We start from the raw sequence: 18,456 nt of genomic DNA, 5'->3' as shown, positions 1-18,456 counted from the left end.
CTTAAGTGTGAGGTGGTACACACTCAGGCATGCAAACAGATACTCATGACTCTGTATCTGTTTGCATAAGGGGTAGGAGCATGCATAGTTTTCCTCCAAGTAGTTCAAGATTGTATACCTAGCTCTCCCTTTCCACATCTGGACTGCAGGAGGCTGGAGTAGATGACCCTCAGGGTATCTTCCAACACTACAGTTCTATGATTCTATCATCTTATTCTCACAGTGACTGGCTCAATGTCACCCAGGCAGCTTCATGGTTAGGTGGGGATTGGAACCCTGGTGTCCCATATTCTAGTGCAATGCTACACCACAATGGCTCTTAAAAAACACACACACAAAAATGCTGTATCTCAGTGCGTACAGTGTTGGGCTACAAGAGACCTACATTCCAATACTTGCTCAGGCCAAGAATCCCACTGTGAGGTTCTTGGACAAATATCAACTAGCTATGTTCTGTTCCTGATTCTGCTCTTGTCATGCTTGGTTAAATTGTGCATTTTATTCATCTCAGTCTCTACATTACAAAATGGATTTGAATTCACATGTACTCATACCAGCTTGTGCATTTCCCTTACATATCTGGTTGGCCATTGTGAAGACAGAACACACGACTAGATGCGCCTTTGGTACAATCCAGCAGGGCTCTTACATGCTCCTCACCACCACTGTACTACCAACCTCAAGACTTGTTTTCAAAAAAAGTCAGTTCCCTTCAGCAGCTTCAAATAGAGGGTTAATTAAGGAGGATCATTTACAGTCTATGGGAGGGGGGTCATGGAGTGACCCAGCCTATCAGTCAAAGTGGTCCACCACACAGAAAAAGACCCATTGATCAACCACTTAATCACAACTGGGGCAAGCATCGTTAACAAGCCACTTTATTTCTTGAAGAAGCTAATAAACAAGCTTATTTTATTTTTTGTGACTAGCTTGTGGTACACTCCAAAAGGCTGCATTAGACAGGAATTTTTAACCTTAGAAAACCACTTTAAAAGTAGCTGTTCTTTTGCCCATAAATATATGTCCTTTAATTGATTTGGCTGGAACCCAAAGACAAATAAAACTGGGAAAGTCACAACTGAGAAGATAAGAAAGCCTGGACCAAGAGCTGGGAGACTCTAACCAGCTATGAAATTCAAGGGGCAAGAAGAAGCAGAAGACTCCATTCTGTTTACAACAGTTTGCCTGCGGTGGTTATAGATTTGATATCACAAAACATTTCCATTAAGTGACACTTAGGTCAGAGCCATTAACTCCATGTGATGGTTTATTGCAGCCTCCCCAAACCGGTGCTATCCAGATGCCAGTGTGGCCAATGGCAACAGACGATGGGAGTTGGAAAATGTCAATCACCTTTCCTACCTGGGCAGTTCTCTTTCCACAAGGGCTGATACTGATGCTGAAATCCAGCATCGCCTGCGCTCTGTGCATGCAGCTTTCTCCCGATTGAAGCACAGAATGTTTGAGGACTGGGATGTTCGCCGGGAAACCAAAATGCTCATTAATAAAGCTATTGTACTACCAACTTTACTGCACGCTTATGAAACATAGACCATTTATAAACACCATCTCCAACTCCTCGAAATATTCCATCAACAGTGTCTCAAATTTTTTTTGCACACATCACTTGGGAAGACAGGTGAACAATTGTCAGTGTACTGGAAGAAGCAAAGCTCACCAGTGTCAAAGCAATGATTCTTCAACATCAACTTGGTTGGACTGGTCATGTTGTTCAGATGCCTTCGTCTTCCAAAACAACTACTCTATTCCCAACTTAAGAATGAAAAGTGAAATACCGGCAGACAATGAAAGAGGTTTAAAGACGCTCTCAATGCAAATCTTAAAAAATGTATAAGCACTGATAACTGGAAAACACTGGCTTGTGAGCACTCCAAAGGTGTCATGGACTTTGAAGAAGCACAAACTCAGGGCGAAAAGGAGAAACGAGCTAAGAAGAAGACACGTTTGGCAAACCCTTATCATGATCAACTCCTGTCCGGAAACCTATGTCCCCACTGTTAAAGTATGTGTGGCTCCAGAGTTGGCCTCCACAGTCAGTTACAGACTCACGGTTAAGACCATGTTCATGGAAGACAACCTTACTCGGCTACGAGTGATCGCCAAAAAAGAAAAAGAAGAAAGATGGGAGTTGTAGGCCAACAACATCTGGAGGGCACCAGTTTAAGATGTGCTTGAACTACCACTTTAATTTTGAGGGTAAACCAGCTACATGGGACCCCAATCAGATCAGGGGACCGTTTGCTTGCTATCATGGGAAATTTACTGCTTGCTGTGCCTTAGAAGAAAACTATATGAAAATGATGTATATATGGTATCTAACACCTAACAAATTGTCTAAAATGTGTAAGGTGGTTCCTAATAATTGCTGGAAGTGTGAACAAGTAGGTTGATCTTTTTTCATATGTGGTGGACTTGTAACAAAGCGAGGGTACTTTGGGAAATGATATATGATGAGATAAAAAAGACATTTAAAGTGAATATACAAAAAAACCCCAACCCTGGAACTTTTCTCTTAGGGATTATAGGGACAACAGTTCCAAAACAGATGATTAAACTGTTTATGTATGTAACAACAGCTAGGATTCTCTATGTACAAGAATGGAAGAAAGAAGTTGTTCCCACCAAAGCAGAATGGATAAGTAAAGTGTTGGACTACGCGGAATTAGCAAAGTTAACAGCCAAAATAAGAAAACCTAATGACGATTGTTTTATGGAAAAATGGAAGCCTTTTTCAGATTACCTGAACTTGCAAGCAGGATTTAAACTACGAACAACAGTAAGCACTTTCATCTGTCCTGACTATGCCACCTGTCAGCCTCACTGGGTAAGCCTGAGTTCTAGTACTTAGAATCGTAAAATTGTAGAGCTGGAAGGGACCACGAGGGTCATCTAGTCCAACCCCCTGCAATTCAGGAATTTTGAAAGGAGAGGAGAAAAAAAATATTATTCCCTGCCACCAATGCTCACTTCCTTTTCCTCACAAACTAAAAAGTCCCAACCTAACACTGTTGGTGTTGCTGTGCGATCTCTCATTTCTGCAGATGTATCGTGTCCTTTGCCCTTTGCTACTGGGTGGACATAAAACTGTGACACCTGCACTAGCGTTAACCCTGACACAATGGCCACCTGGAGAGCCGGAGCTTGGGGCAGGCTGTCCATTTCTAAACCTCAGAATTCCTTCCTTATACACCTGAGCCCCTCACACTTTCCACAAGCCCAGGAAGCAACTGTGATGGCTGCAGAGCCACAAGAGTTCTTCCCCCTTGAAAAACAGGGTTAAAGAGCCATCTGTGTCCTGGGGTGAGAAACCAAGCTGAACTATGAAAAAAGCACTCCGCCAAAGCCTTTGTTTCAGTTAAACCAATGAACAATTTATTGAACAGAGCTCATGTGGCTGACACTTCAATTCCATGTATGACCCCTGCTTAAAATTAACTGCTGACTCTACAGGGTGCCTAACCATTCTGGTGCTCCAGCAACCTCCAGTGTAGATAACCTCAAATTGGGGAAGGGGCACAGAACTGCAACAGCATGCTGGTCTTCTCTTTTGCAAAACACACTGGCTCCTTCTCATAGGCAACTGCGGCTCAGAACAAATGAGTTGGCCCCAATGCCTCTTGTGGCCTTATCCAGTTCCCCTTCTGAGCTGCTTACCATGCATGCTTATGAACAATCAAACAAGCCTCCGTATCTTCCTACAGCAGCCTGCCACCAAAGAGTGAACACTCATATCTCCTCAGTGATCAGCTAGACCAAACAGAGAAGTTCCCTCATCAGTCTAATGCCCCTCTTGCCAAAACATAGAAAGCTGCTTTATCCAGGCTCAGACTATTGGTTCATCTAGGTCAGCTTTGCCCACACTGACTGGCAGGAGCTCTCCAGAGTTTCAGGCAGGGGGCATATCCAGTACTAGTGGGAGTTGCCAAGAATTGAATCTGGGGCCTTCTGCACAGAAGGCAGACGCTGTACCTCTAAGCTACGGCCTATCATTAAATTCATTCCAAGCAAGCACTTTGGGGCAGGGTGGGGACAGAGAGAGAATGGCAAAAATGGAATACCATTTCACTGAAATTCATTTATTTGTACATTGCTTACATGTTTTTTCCCATCCTTTTCTGTCCATCTCAACAGTGGTTATGCTCGTATGGGATCTTACACCAGTTTAGTCATGACCAGAAATGTCACAGGAAAAACTGTGGCTTCATGACTATCAGGATTGTCCCAGACCTGTCTGCAGGACCCAACTCAATTAAGTATTAACGCCTGATTTAAATACATTGTTTTTTCCTTCTGAAGTCCATGGGCTCCAGAACACGGAGTACAACTGGGATTCCCTGGTGTTCGCATGCAAATATTTGCCAGCATTACTTCCCTAAGCCTAACATAGAGGGGTATTAACAGTGGCAACCGCACAAACCCCACCTCCCCTTCCCTTTATCTCCAAATACTGCCTGAGCCAAATCTCGCCTGTCAGCACAAGCATGGGACTGCAGAAGGTCTCTGTCTCTGGGGGCTGTTAGCTGGCCCTTTCTCACGCCACTATGGCACCAACCTCAAGGCTTCCTTATCTTCCAGGCAAAGGGAGAAAACAGCACTACGAAATCTGGGGTTCAAGGACTTTCTTTTGCAGGAGTCCTCAGCCAATCTCGAGAAGTCCCAGTACAAGAGACAACAGTTCTGTTGGTGATTACAGGAGGAATTTAGTTTACTCTACTGCCTTTTTTGCAAATGCTCTCTTACATAGGCTTAAAACTTGTAAAGGAAGCTATATGGCAGATGTTTTGGAAGTGCCAACCATATTTGCAAGTGGGTGAAAAGCACTACAAACCAACTTACTCAGAGACCAATTTATCAAATTAAATCACATTTCATGTTCCCTACGCCTGTCAATTCTTTGCATCTTTGTTTTTAAATCATACTTTATAACATAAATAACAAAAAAATCATTGCACAACTACAACATACATATTTTATCCTGATTTTTTAAAGTCAACTTACGTTCAAGTTCAAAACAATGCATTGAACTGTATTCGCAGTATTCAAAAAATGGGCTCCAGTTGGAAGCTATTTTGGCCTTTGTCTTTTTGCTTTGGTTTTTATGTAATAAATTAATCTGGCCAAAATCTATGCTGGCTGACAAATGTGCATTCAGTTATTATTCTTGTTATTTTAAAAGACAACTATGTTCTTTCAGGTTATTGTTAATTATCAAGGCACCTTAAAGTCAGAGCAATGGTGTTGGACTTCAACTCCCTCCCATCAGCCCTCACCAGCATGGCCAATGGTCGGCAATGTTGAGAGTTGTAATCCAATAACATCTGAGGGAACCATGGTTACCCCAGTCCATCCAGTTGATATAAATAGGTTTTGAATCCAGCTCTCTAATAACTTAGGCAAATGTGTCTAACAGGGTCTAATAGGGTAATGTGTAGTAGACAAGAAGTTCTGTGATAATTATTACATTCAAGTAGGTAGCTGTGTTGGTCTGGCACAGTCAAAATTAATTAATTAATTAATTGAAAAATTGTCCCAGTAGCACCTTAGAGACCAACTAAGTTTGTTCTGGGTATAAGCTTTCTGTTATCTGAAGAAGTGTGCATGCACACGAAAGCTTATACCTAGAACAAACATAGTTGGTCTCTAAGGTGCTACTGGACAATTTTTTAATTTATTTGATTATTACGTTGGAATCATTGCACATGTAATCAATCTCTGCTGAGCTACAGCAAATGCCTATGCTGCGTATAAACTCACAAAATGGTTACCTCAAGCTGTCAGAGGGAAAAAACAGATGTAAGGAACCAGCTAACCTGCGGTAGCAGCATGACATCTTAGGAAGGAATGAGGATACCATTTTGCTAGGCTGCTTTTATGTTTAAGGATTAGGACTATCAATAAACTTGAAAGCTTAAAATAAGGATTTATAAGTGCATCAATTCAAATAAAGACAGGGATGGAGTGTGGAATTTCAAATTTCTCTGTTACCTGTTTTAATAATACATATTTTCAGAATCATATTAATGCTTTGGAAAATGCAATAATCTGCCTGGGCTTCAGGAACTGAATGTAGAGCACCCTAGATCTATAAAGCAGTGGTGGGAGAAATGATGGTAACTAAAATACAATGTGTTAAGAATCAAGATTGGTGTGATGGTAATGAAGGTGCAGTTTTGACCTTAGAGGTATAGAAGTACAGTGGCCAAGCAAATGAACTGGCCTGCATCAAGGGTTGTTGTAAATATACCCTGGGCACTTAAGAAAAATCACTATAAATATGAAAACGTGGGGGGGTTTTCTGGCCTATCAAAATTAAGGTGGAGAGGGAACAGAGCCATATTCTCCCTTCCTTGACCCAGACAGCCTCCATGTTCTATAGCACTTTGCATGTCCACAGGGCATAAACTCCTACGGAATTCCAGTTTTGCAGAAGCTTTCATTTTGCAAAACAATGTGAATATTAGTGCAGCTATCTTACCCTAGTAGTAACTCACCTTAGTGGTCTACTCACGGGAGTGATGTAATACACACACAAAGCTTTATTGTGGTCTATAGACCCAAAATACACAGTACAACAATAGTATATATCAACAGTTGTTAAGATGTAAGATTGACCTTGCTGGCCAACAGAGCAGCTTTAGCCTATACATACTGATTTCTGATTTTTACTGGCTCCAAGAGGAATTTTGTTACAGCCAGTTTAATAGTATCAATCTTATCCTCAAGGAGAACCCTGACAAGAAAAGAGTCAGCAATTCCAGGTTGTTTAGGATTGATTAGATGCTGTCTAACCTGTCTAGGGACACAGGTGGTGCTGTGGTCTAAACCACTGAGCCTCTTGGGCCTGCCAATCAGAAGGTTGGCGGTTCAAATCCTTGCGATGGGGTGAGCACCCATTGCTTGGTCCCAGCTCCTGCCAACCTAGCAGTTCGAAAGCATACCACTTAAAGCATTTGTGTACCACTTTAACAGTCATGGCTTCCCCCCAAGAATCTTGGTAAATACAGTCAAATTCTTAAAGTAGGAAGATAACAAAAAACCCTGCTGATATTGGATTCATGACACAGATGGGCCACAGGTTACATGTGAGCGAGATCATAAATCACTAAAGGCAATATCCCATAACCTCTGTTTCACAGTTTTGAGGGCAATATCATACTCCAGGTGGGGAAGAAAAGATGATGAAAGACCTATCAAAGAGGCCTTACAGGCCATGTTCTTGTTTTTTACCAGGAGCTGCATTTATCAAATGAAGGAGTTGACCGTTTCCAAGGCCATACATGCAGAATCTTAGCCAATATTTCAAAGCACTTCACATGCAATACTTAAAGTGGGAACTCACCAAAGATTACACTGCTAGTTTTATTATTAGAAATTGCAAAAGGCATTCCTCCCCACCAAATCCCAGAAGCAGATGTTGTGATATTCCACAGCAGGAAAATCTCTAAAAGTGCCATATCCACACTAGCTCCCACTCCAAATTTTAGAGGGAAATGGAGATCAGTCGCAATTTGCCAATGCCTTGCTACAATAAGCCTCTCATTCCTCAAAACCACAAATAACTGGGGCCTGGCCTTCTCTCACAATGATCACCCTCTCTGAAATATTGTTTACAGAGAACTGGCAAACATCCCGGAAGAATCTCCGCTCTTATCGTAATCTGAAATCAATTGCTCTAGAGCAATTTATGAGAAAAGCCTTTGCAGTCATTTATTCTGGGATACTTGCCTCTAAGCACAACTAAGAACATAACAAGAGCCTGACTAGATCTGAGGCCCACCTAGTCCAACATCCTTTTGTTTCTCCCAGTGGCCAACCAGATGCGCCTATGGAAAGCCCATAAGCAGGCCATGACCTCAATCACTGCTCCCCAGCTGACTCTGACCTTGGAGGTAATGTGTAGCCATCATAACCAGCAGCCTCTGATAGCCTGATCCTACATGAATTTCTCTACTCTCTCTTCAAAGCTGCCCAATTTGGCAGTCCTCGTTATATCTTGTATGGGATTTCATAGAGTAACTACGTGCTGTGTGAAGTAAGACATTAATCGAACAATCAGCTTCATTAGATGACACTGGTTCCAGTATTATGCAAGACTCACAGCATGCATACTTTATGCTCTTCCACTGTGTCTCTCCTCTTCCTCACAGTTTTTCTAAGCTAAAAAGCCCCAGATGTTGTGAACATTCCTCACAGAGGAGTTGTTCCAGCCCCATGATCATCCCCAGGTGTGTGGCCAATAGACAGGAATAATGAGAGTTGCAATCCAACATCTGCAATCACACACACACAAACACAACCCAACAACATCTACAATGAATAAATAACAGCAACATTAAATGATCCAGCAACTGCAGTTAGTGCAGAATGCTGCAACCCAAGATGCTGAGCAGAGCAAGACCGTGTCTGCATATAACACCTCTGTTCAAAGATCTGCACTGGTTACCCATTTGCTGTATATAAAGCCCTAAAAAGCTTGAGACCATTTTACTTGAGGGATCCTGTATGTGCCTGCTTGACCACTTTGTAACAGTGTCCATTCCGCAGAACAGAAGCCCCACAATACTTGTTCCAACACTTTGGAACTCCCTGCCTATTGACATCAGGATGCAGCCATTTTCACTGAATCCTTTTCAGAACCTGCTTACAAAATTTTTGTTCAGGAAAGCCTATCCAGACACAGGTGTGTTATCATCTCTTTTGAGTTTATTGCTTCTTTCAATTTCTTTTTAAAAAATGTTTATAATTAATTGCTTTTAACTGTTTTTATTTATAATTTTAAAAATGACTGTAACTTGCTTAGAGATTTTGTTGCAATCATGCAGTACCATTAAAGAATTAAATAAATCTGGGGAGCTAAATTTGGGGAAAGCTGGATAAGGTAGCATATGGGCTTTGGGGAGAAACATAGCTTTGTTGAATGTTTTCAGAGCGAATCATGGTTCAGTGATGTATATTTCTGCATATGGAAGTTTCTGGTTTCAATCCCTAGCATCTCCTTTTAAGGTTTTCAAGTAGCAGGCCTGGGAAAATGTCTACCCAGGATACTGGAGAATAGACAAGAATGAGAGAAACTGACTGACTCCTTATCAAACATACTGCCACAATATTCAGTCCTAGATGGTTTCTCCTTGACGGCTTCCTCACAGCTGTTGCGTTATACTTGTAAATAGCATCTAGGGTGTTTGCTCTTGTCTCCTTCAAAAAGGGGGTAAGGTAAGGGTGAGGGGGCTTCGCACATGAGGAAACAACTGCAGAGACTGATCCATCAGGCTTTTCTCATTCATTCTTCTAGAACAAATCTGCACACAGAAACCAAAGCAAAGGCTCTGCTGTCAGGAAATGAATCACTGGGCCCAAAGAAAAGTGCTAACTCTGCAATCATAATGGAATAGATTCTGGGCACTCACAGAGCACACCGTCTCCCTGGTTTGCACCAGAAAAACTTAACTGGAATCCAGCCTAAGATTACTGGTCCACAGATTATGTGTTGATTGATTTGTACACCACTGTATACCCATAGAACTCAGTATAGTAAATTAATTGGCTTAAATCCAAAACTATCAGCATAGGTGGCTTTTTGAGATACTGGCTCACTTCCCACATGATGGTAAACCATACTTAACGCTTTATTGTGAACACACCTAGCTGAATTTTTTTTTCTCCTCCAACTAACGTTCAGAGCAAACCAACCCCCATCCCCAACTCAGCATTCCATCATTCTGTTTAATTAATTAATTAATTAATGACATTTGCATACTGCCTTTCACCAAAAGATATCAGGGTGGTTCACAAGATAAAAACAGGAGATAAAACCACAGATAGTTAAAACAGAAACATCAGAACTAGGGATAATAATTTGTTTCTCTCCAACAAACTACAAATCAGTAAGCCAAGAATACACCTTGGATACAGATCATGGTTTGTTGAGAGTGAAACAAACCATGGTGCCTGGTTTGGACATATAGTGAGAGAGGAGAGCTGAAAATAATGCCAATATTTTTCACATCTGGCAAACCAATGTGCCCTTTGGTTTCAGATAATACAAGGGTAGATGTGTCTAAAAAGTCCAGGACACAAATTTTCACAAAGATCTCTACAGAAGTAATGTATTTAGCATTAACTCTGGAAGTGTAGACTCTTTTCTGACCAAACTAAGCCTCCTGGTGTATATTTTGCTCTAGGGGGCCTAGTTTGGTCAGGAAAGGCTCACAACAAACATGGTGGGGAAATGTCTAACATAATAGTGACATTATTAACAGTGACCAGGCAAACATCTCTTAATATAGTTTTATTTATTATTGATGAAATGCAAAACCAGGAATTGTAATATTATGCATGAATGTCATTACTTGCCATCTTCTGGCCCCGTTTCAACTCATGCTTTGAAATCTCCTAATGATACAATTATAAGCATCTCAACCCAGTGGTGAGAATGGGTTGTCTTCAAAGTTAGTCATGCTCAAAGGAAAATTAATATACTGAAATTAATATACAACTGGCATCTGTTAATTTCAATGGGTGTACTCTAAGTCAGTGTTTCCCAACCGGTGTTCCGCGGCACACTAGTGTGCCGCAAGACGTTGCCTGGTGTGCTGCGGGAAAAATTAAAAAATTCGAAAGATATCCGGAGAGGCGGCCTTCGGGCGAGTTTTGATTTTAATTTTCCTTCTCCCACTTAATGCCCCACGCTCGCCCAAGCAGCTTGCAGTTCTCGGTAACCACGGCGACCCGAGGGAGGGGAGGGAACAGGGAAGTCGAGGGCGGCGGCGAGCCGCGATGACGTCAGTGGGCCGTGCCGCCTCGCCCTGGCACGGTGTGAGAGCCCCGGCTAGTGGCGTGAGCTTCGGAATAAGTGGGATCCGCGTGCGCGAGACCGAGATCGCGGGTAAGGAGCTCAGCCCTGGGCAGGAGGAAGCGGGGCCGCGCGTGCGGGCCACATCCCCACAGAGAGCGAGCCTCCCCCGGCCCACCACTCCGGGCAGGTCCACTCGCATGAGGGGGCGGCGATGGCGACGGCCGGCAGCTTGCCTGCAATGCCATCCCTCGAGCAGGCGAGGAGCCCGGAGGCTACCAGATGCGAGTCCTCTTTCCCACCCTGCTCGGGAGTCCAGAGCACTTGGTCGCATTCAGGATCTAGAGTGGGGAAGCGGGGCTTGTGTCTGGGCTGGACACATTGGGCTGCCTGTGCTGCTCGACCTGCGGGGAGAAATCAGGGTGGGAGTCACGACCGTGAGGCAGGGCTGCCAAGTGTGGCAGAAGAGGACACGGCCGTCGCACCTGTCCTTAGGTAGGAGCTTCTTCCGTGTCGACCTGCTGCCCTAAAGTCTTGGCTTTTTTTCTTGGCTTTTTGGCAGTTGGCACAGAAGGAAGGCAAGGGGGAGGGGAAAAAATTGAAACTTACACTTTCGTGCGTCCCTCCCGGCGTGACGCTGCGCGCTGACGTCACGGGGCTGTAATGGTGGTGTGCCTCGAGATTTTTTTCATGAAACAAGTGTGCCTTTGCCCAAAAAAGGTTGGGAAACACTGCTCTAAGTAGAACCTAGATGGGTACAGCCCAATATTTATAAGATCAGATACTGCAGCCAGCCTCTCCAAAAAGTATTAATTTCCAGTGAATTCACCACACAAGAAGAAGAACGAGGAGGTGGTTATGTAGGAATAATAAAAAAATTGAATGAATGTGGAGAGGGAATGTGGTTTTAATTCATTTTAATGTTCCTGGAATCACAAAGGCTGAATACATTCTTACTTAACTAAGCCTGCGAAAAAGAAAAAAGTTTGCTCTATTGTACAAACAAGAAGAAAATCATACATGTTTTCAATGTTAAAGCTACTTGCATGGCCAAGGTAGGATTTGTATCTAGGTCACAAATACTTTTTGCCATAGCCTACAAACTTATTTAATGATTCAGGAAGAAGTTGGCTATTTGACAGATGATGCTTCAACATTCACAGACAGGCACTTTGTGAAAAAGGGAGTTCACTAACAGATCCGCATATTCTGAGAAATGGGAACTGGGCCTGAATTTCCCCAAATTTCAGGCCCAGCATGTAAATTGCCTCAGGTGGGATTAGCTCCTCCTACTGCCAGTCAAAGCTGTGATCTTTCCTGTGGTGGGTTCAGTTGTAATCTGGTACTCCGTAGAATTTTTTTTCTGTGAATTCCACTACACAATTAATATGGAAACCCAGGAAACCATTAAGAATTTACTGTATAATTAACTTGCAGTACAATGGTATACATGTCTACACAGTAGCAAGTCTATTGTGTTTAGTAAGGCTTGCCCCACTTAAGTGGGTACAAGATCATAGAATCACAGAACTGTAGAGTTGGAAGGGACCACAGGGGTCATCTAGTCCAACTCTCTGCAATGCAGGAATCTTTTCCGCAAGGCAGGGCTCAAACTCATAACTCTAATATTTGGCTTAGGGTTGACATTGGAGGAAACAGGATTCTTGTGCCTTTAAAAGTTGCATCGCTGCAATCAGGTAGAGCAGGTCAGAGTTGACTTCTCATGGTAAGCTTGAGATTGTCTTAAAAAAAATCCTTCCAGTAGCACCTTAAAGACCAACTGAGTTAGTTCTAGGTATGAGCTTTCGTGTGCATGCACACTTCTTCATGCACACGAAAGCTCATACCTAGAACTAACTCAGTTGGTCTTTAAGGTGCTAGTGGAAGGATTTTTTTTATTTTGTTTTGACCATGGCAGACCAACACGGCTACCTATCTGTAATTGAGATTGTCTTGTTGGGGGCGGGGGCAGCAGCGACTGTACTCTCTAACTTTGTGTTGTGCCGTGCCCCTCCAGGGCAGTCATTTTGTGACTGGCACCCACAGCACTCAGAATCCGAAAGGTGGCCAATTCCTGCTTCAGAACATGCCATTTGAATACAGTATAGGACTTTAACAAATTCAAAGCAATTTGTTAACACATAGTTGGTCCAGATACACAGAAAGAATCAACGCAACCCCTACTTTCCCTGCCACAAAGTTGGATAATCCCAAAAAGTACCTTTGCAAATTAGCTTACACAACATACCAGAAGCAAAAAGAAGATGCTGCAGTAATGGAAACAGATTCTGCGTTCACATTACTCCCAATTGGCTTTGGTACCTTGAAAAATGTACAACATAAAGGAGTTGGGGAGGTTCCCACATGGGAAAAATCTGTTTTAACTCAAGTGTCCTAATTCAAATTGCTTTCAATAGTTAATGTCCAAGTGTGGAGAAACTTGACAAGATTGGTTTCTGAGTTAATTTCACTCCTGCTTTGCACTCCCTCATCTTTTTCTTTTTTAAAAAAAGGCATATATGAGCAAATTTCCCTCTTATAAGTTCATTAGTAACAATGAAAGTCTTCTGATTGCAAGAAAAATATTTCATGTTTTTAGGGTTGTTTACTAAATGTATGTACAGTAAATATGCTAAATCAGATCATTCTTCAATGCAAACTGAAAACTTTCTGAGGCATCCTACCCTATGCAGATTACCAATTTGCACAGAAAAATTTTCCAATTCAGAATTTTCCAGAAAACTCATGTGACTACTCTTAACAGTAGAAGCAAACTGTGTGTGACACCATTCCAACAGTCTAGCCCTCCTCCTTTGAGTTTCATCCAGCTTTTCCAGCACCCCATTAAAAAATATCTAGAGACAGTGCTGAGACATACAAAATGGAATGTTTATGCCATGACATGTCTACCATATTGCCTTCAAGTCTCTTAAAAGCTAATAATTTGTGCACATCCCCACACAACAAATGAAGTCACCCACTTGAAGGGAAGGCTCCCCCCCCCCCCCACTGCAGACTCACTAGTCAATCTGGCCTGGGAAAAACTCCTTTCCAGCCACTACAATAGCAGACAGATCCTGAATTTCAGTGCTCTAGCATCAACTTGAATCTTCTTTTACTGTTTCTATTACACTTCATATTTCTCAGTGTCAAGTAACCATGCCAAAAATTTATAGCCTTCTTTCTGATCTTGGGGCCACCCTGTTGAATGCACTAGTACCCTTCAGGAGTAAATGCGTGGGGGGCTGCAACTTAGGGTGGGTGGGTGTTTTGTTTTGTTTTTTACAAGGAGCTCAGCACAAAAAACATTTCTGTCATTTTCCACGTAAAATCAAATAATACTGGGATAAAAGATGACAGACAGTAGAGAAATCTAAAAGCAAAATGACTGTTGCTAACTATCTAGGCTTTCTGAAAACTGGGTAAGTGTAGGTGTGGAATTGGTGACTAATCACAACTGCCATCCATTTCAACAGTCAGCTTTGCCTTCACTTTAATTCATTAGCAACAGAAAGTACATTATCTATTCAGCTTTGTAACAAACCTTTTCTGTCATATCTGATTAATGATAACATTAACCAAATGTGATTTTGGTTAAATACTGTGCAACACCCCTCCGTTTTAATTTTTAAAAGGGAACAAAATGCTTGCTTAGAAGAAAACCAGTCCAATTTCCACATTGGTCCTGCTGGTCTGCATTGCTGCTGCCCAAATAACTCTCAGAATTTCCTGCTGTACCTTCTGCAGATATGGGAAGGCTTGCGTGGCAAATGGTTCTTCTCGTAAGAGTGGTTTTAGGGTTAGTTTTGCATAAACAAAGCAGGTTTCAGCAGTGATTATTTATTCATATAGGGTTTAAAAACTAAAGTTGTTTGTGTGAACTATACATTCATGTCTTGTCCAAACAAACGGAGGGCTCGCCACCAATGTTGCATTCATATATATTTTGTCAGTTAGAAAACTCACCCATGGTTTTTTTGCAGTGCACAAAAAAGGCCATGAAGCTACGAGCGTGTGCCAAGTTTGGCTTACCTAACCGGTCCCTTTCCTGAATGCTCAAACCAACATCTAGTCCACTCCACTTCCTGTTACGGAAGTTGCCTTACCCAAGTCAGACCACTGGGTCCATATGGGTCAGGACTGTCTACACTGACTAGCAGCGGCTCTCCGGGGTTTAAGGCAGGAATCTCTCTCAGCTCCACCTGGAGACACCAGGAATTGGGCCTTCTGCACGAAAAGCAGGTGTTCGACCACTGAGCTATGGCCCTTCCCCAACATTCACTTAGCAATGTATTTATTTGAAATGTTTAAGTATTTTGTTAACTTTGTGTTAAATATCTATTCTGTAGTTGACCTCCTTTGTAATGTTTTATTCTGAAATCTTTAAGACAATATTTTAGTTTTCTGTTAATTATGTTGCTTTTTTATTGATGTCATATTGATGTTTTAATATTCTGTAAACCACTTTGAGATTTTTCTTAAAAATATAAAGTGGTATAGAAATGAAATGAAATGAAATGAAAAAGAAAGAAAGAAAGAAACTTGTATCAAAAGCAATACCTCTAGCTATGTTGCAATGCACACATAATTATTTTATTTGTTTGATTGTTTTAGATATTAGCATCATATCTTTTAGGACAAAGAGCTCACAGGATTGCTTACAAAAAATAAGCATAAAAACCACAAGAAGTCACAATGCACAAAGTATTTTAAAACATGCCAGTTCCAACACACTCACCAACATAAAATTACCGTAGTCACAAAAGGCTCTAATAAAGCAAGACAAACCCTATTCAAGCTCTGTCCAAAGAAAACTAAAGAGGGCATTTGGCAGAGTTCTCTAGGAAGGGAATTCTGATGGGGGGGCACCACTGAAAAGGGCCTGGCTCTGGGGCCCATCAACCTGTTCTTGTTGCCACAGAAATTTAACCTAAAATTCAATGGAAGTGTTAGGGTTCTTCCTCGAGCAAAACATTGAAGGAATTTTAGTGGAAGCCCAAAGTGTTTTTGTAACACTAGTGACACTTCTCAGGATAATGGCTGTTACTGGGGAGGGGCAACAGCTCAGTGGCAAAGTGCATGAACGCTTTGAGTCCCAGGTTCAATCCCTGGCAGCTCCAGTTAAGAAGACAAAGACTCTCTGCCTGAGACCTTACTGTACCAAATGGGAGTATGCCACTTCAGAAGGGAAATGAAGGATTGCATGCTTCAGTGCTCTCTTATGTCAAAACCTATTGCACTTGAAAAGCTAGCAGGCTCATGAGAATGGTAAGCTAGAACCTTTCTACCTGACATACTGACTTTCCACATGCAGGGTTATGTAGGTGGATGTGTCATATAGGTCCCAGAAATCCTCTCTGAGGTGGGAGCCAAGTTTAGGGGGAGTGGAAAAGTCAAATGTGAGTGTGAGCTAACCTTTGTTAACATATTCAGAAATGCCCGAGATAAGACGTTGCAAGTTGCACTCACGCAGAGGCTACGTGGTAGCAGGAATACTAAATGGTCTATCTATTCCAAAACTGGATGATGTCGTTGCCTCCATCTTTAGAGGCTAGCGTTAACATTTTCAAGGCTGTAAGAAGGATGTGATGAGTCATGGCATGCAGGGAGAAAATGAAATGGGGAAAGTGGCCTTCTATCACCAATACAAGATATAAATAATTACAAGAGAAAAATTAAGGAAATATACATACATATATCTGGCGATTCATCAGAACCATCTGGACAATCCTTCTCTCCATCACATCTCCAGCCCATGGATATGCAAGTGATCTGATCTTTACATGCAAACTTTGTGGGGCTACATGTCTTCGGTGCTATATAGAGACAAACAAATGGAAAAAGAAAGGGGGGTTAGTTCTTCAAGACATGTCATTAAGAATCATTTCAAAGCTAGCCACTTAAAAAGCAAGCTGACTCTGACCGTGGTACAGGGCTCATCCATATTCACAACACTTCAGGAAAGTGTCAGATTAAAATGTGAGGTATTAATTAGAGTAAAGCAGGAGCCAAGAGTCAGGGTGCGAATCAAATTGTAAAAGACCATTTACCCTGAATAATAAGCCCAATCCATTTTCTTTTATTTACATGCTAAATTTTGGTGTGGAAGCACCACCAAATAAAAACAAAGTGGAAGGTTTAAAGCCAGACTATGTACTGTGTGTACATTGGTTGGTAAATCTGCCTATTAGTTAACTGGAACACAGAAACAAACCACAGAGAGCATCTAGTGTGATCCGCCCGCCCCGCCCCCCCAAGTCACCAAGATACAAAATCTGTCAAGTCAATGCATGAGAACTTCAAACTCAAACTTTGGACTGAACACTGACTTCAACCCCACAGTTGACAATGGAGGACAGGTAAACCAGCATTATGGTGCTCTAGTGCTAGGATGGGTATCCTGTGCCCCTTTCATACAGTGTTGGACTCCAACTCCTATCAGTCCCAGCCAGCATGGCCAATTGTCAGGGATAATGAGAATTGTAGTCTAACAATATCTAGCTGGTTCCTCATCCCTGCTCTAATGTGTCCCAAAGCTACCCATTATGCCTTTCAGTTGACAATGGGCTTTTGTCCACCATTTAATGACCATGTAACTCTGAATTCACTTCACATATCAGCCTGACCACAAACATACAGAAACTGGTAGCATCCTCATGTAAATTATATGTCTATGAATGTAGACTATGAGCCAGGAAGTCCGCAGTTCATAACTTAATCACACACTCAATGGATAGCTATTATTTTTCTTATTAATTAATTAATAGTTATATTCTGATTTTTTTTTTACTGAGCCCTTCTCCCCAAGTGGGTCACAATGATTGTGACCCACAAATCACAATGAGTGCTCTGATGGTGTTTCCTGCTTGGCAGGGGGTTGGACTCGATGGCCCTTGTGGTCTCTTCCAACTCTAGGATTCTATGATTTAAAATACCACAACCACTGTGCAAATCACTATTCATTCAGACAGGAAGGACTAACTTTACCCATGGCTTGCAGTGCTGGGATTCCCAATGCTGGCAATATGAGTGTGGGCACTATACAGGTTAACCCACCCACCCATTCTCCCAGGTCAAGGTTGCAGTCTCTGCCATTGCTGTCTGAGCATACAGGGGGCTAATCAGTTTCCCTCCTGACATAGCAACGTTAACGTGATCTGGACCCCCAGCTTTGTTCGATTATACTCTCCAAGTGGTGGTGAGGCACACGGAATAGCCTCTTCTGAAGTGGTGACTGCAAAGGGAACAGCTGATGTCATTATTTCTACATGGAACAGTTCCTCTGTGCAAACACAGCATATGTTTGACTAAAGGGTGGCTTTCAGAAGGCTGCTCATCCCTTCCAAGCCTCCACATTTGGAAAACAGGTACACTTCTGTGGTGCGTTGTTGATATGGTGGTCTTTGGAGTTGAAAAACATATACGCTGTTTTCAAGGGAAGAGGTAAACAGTGGGCAAGCAACGAAAATAATGTTTCCACATAATTCTTCCCCCTCCAATCTGGACTACTGAATGCTGACAAAACAACACATGAAGCTCTGTGAGGTCTGTGAGGTTAAAACTCAAAGAATGTTCTCCATGATTCAGCTGCCGTAATGGCCAGAAGAAGACTGAATGAGGGGTGAACAAGATGTGCACTTAAA

At 42.2% G+C, this 18,456-nt stretch overlaps 1 protein-coding gene across 5 annotated transcripts in view; it reads right to left on the bottom strand.

Moving 5' to 3' along the window:
* The window catches only part of LRP1 (LDL receptor related protein 1), a 318,544-nt gene that overhangs the window by 216,672 nt on the left and 83,416 nt on the right, over nucleotides 1–18,456 (bottom strand). For all 5 annotated transcript variants that reach the window (XM_081851654.1, XM_081851656.1, XM_081851655.1 and 2 more), the window contains one exon: nucleotides 16,507–16,629. In XM_081851654.1, coding sequence (XP_081707780.1) covers nucleotides 16,507–16,629 — 123 coding nt within the window. The remainder of the gene's footprint in view (nucleotides 1–16,506; nucleotides 16,630–18,456) is intronic.

This window comes from Podarcis erhardii, assembly GCF_964252035.2.
Source record: "Podarcis erhardii genome assembly, chromosome: 2".
NCBI classification, from domain to species: domain Eukaryota; kingdom Metazoa; phylum Chordata; class Lepidosauria; order Squamata; family Lacertidae; genus Podarcis; species Podarcis erhardii.
The sequence above is the reverse complement of the archived record's forward strand: the minus strand, read 5'-3'. Positions and strand labels throughout refer to the sequence as shown.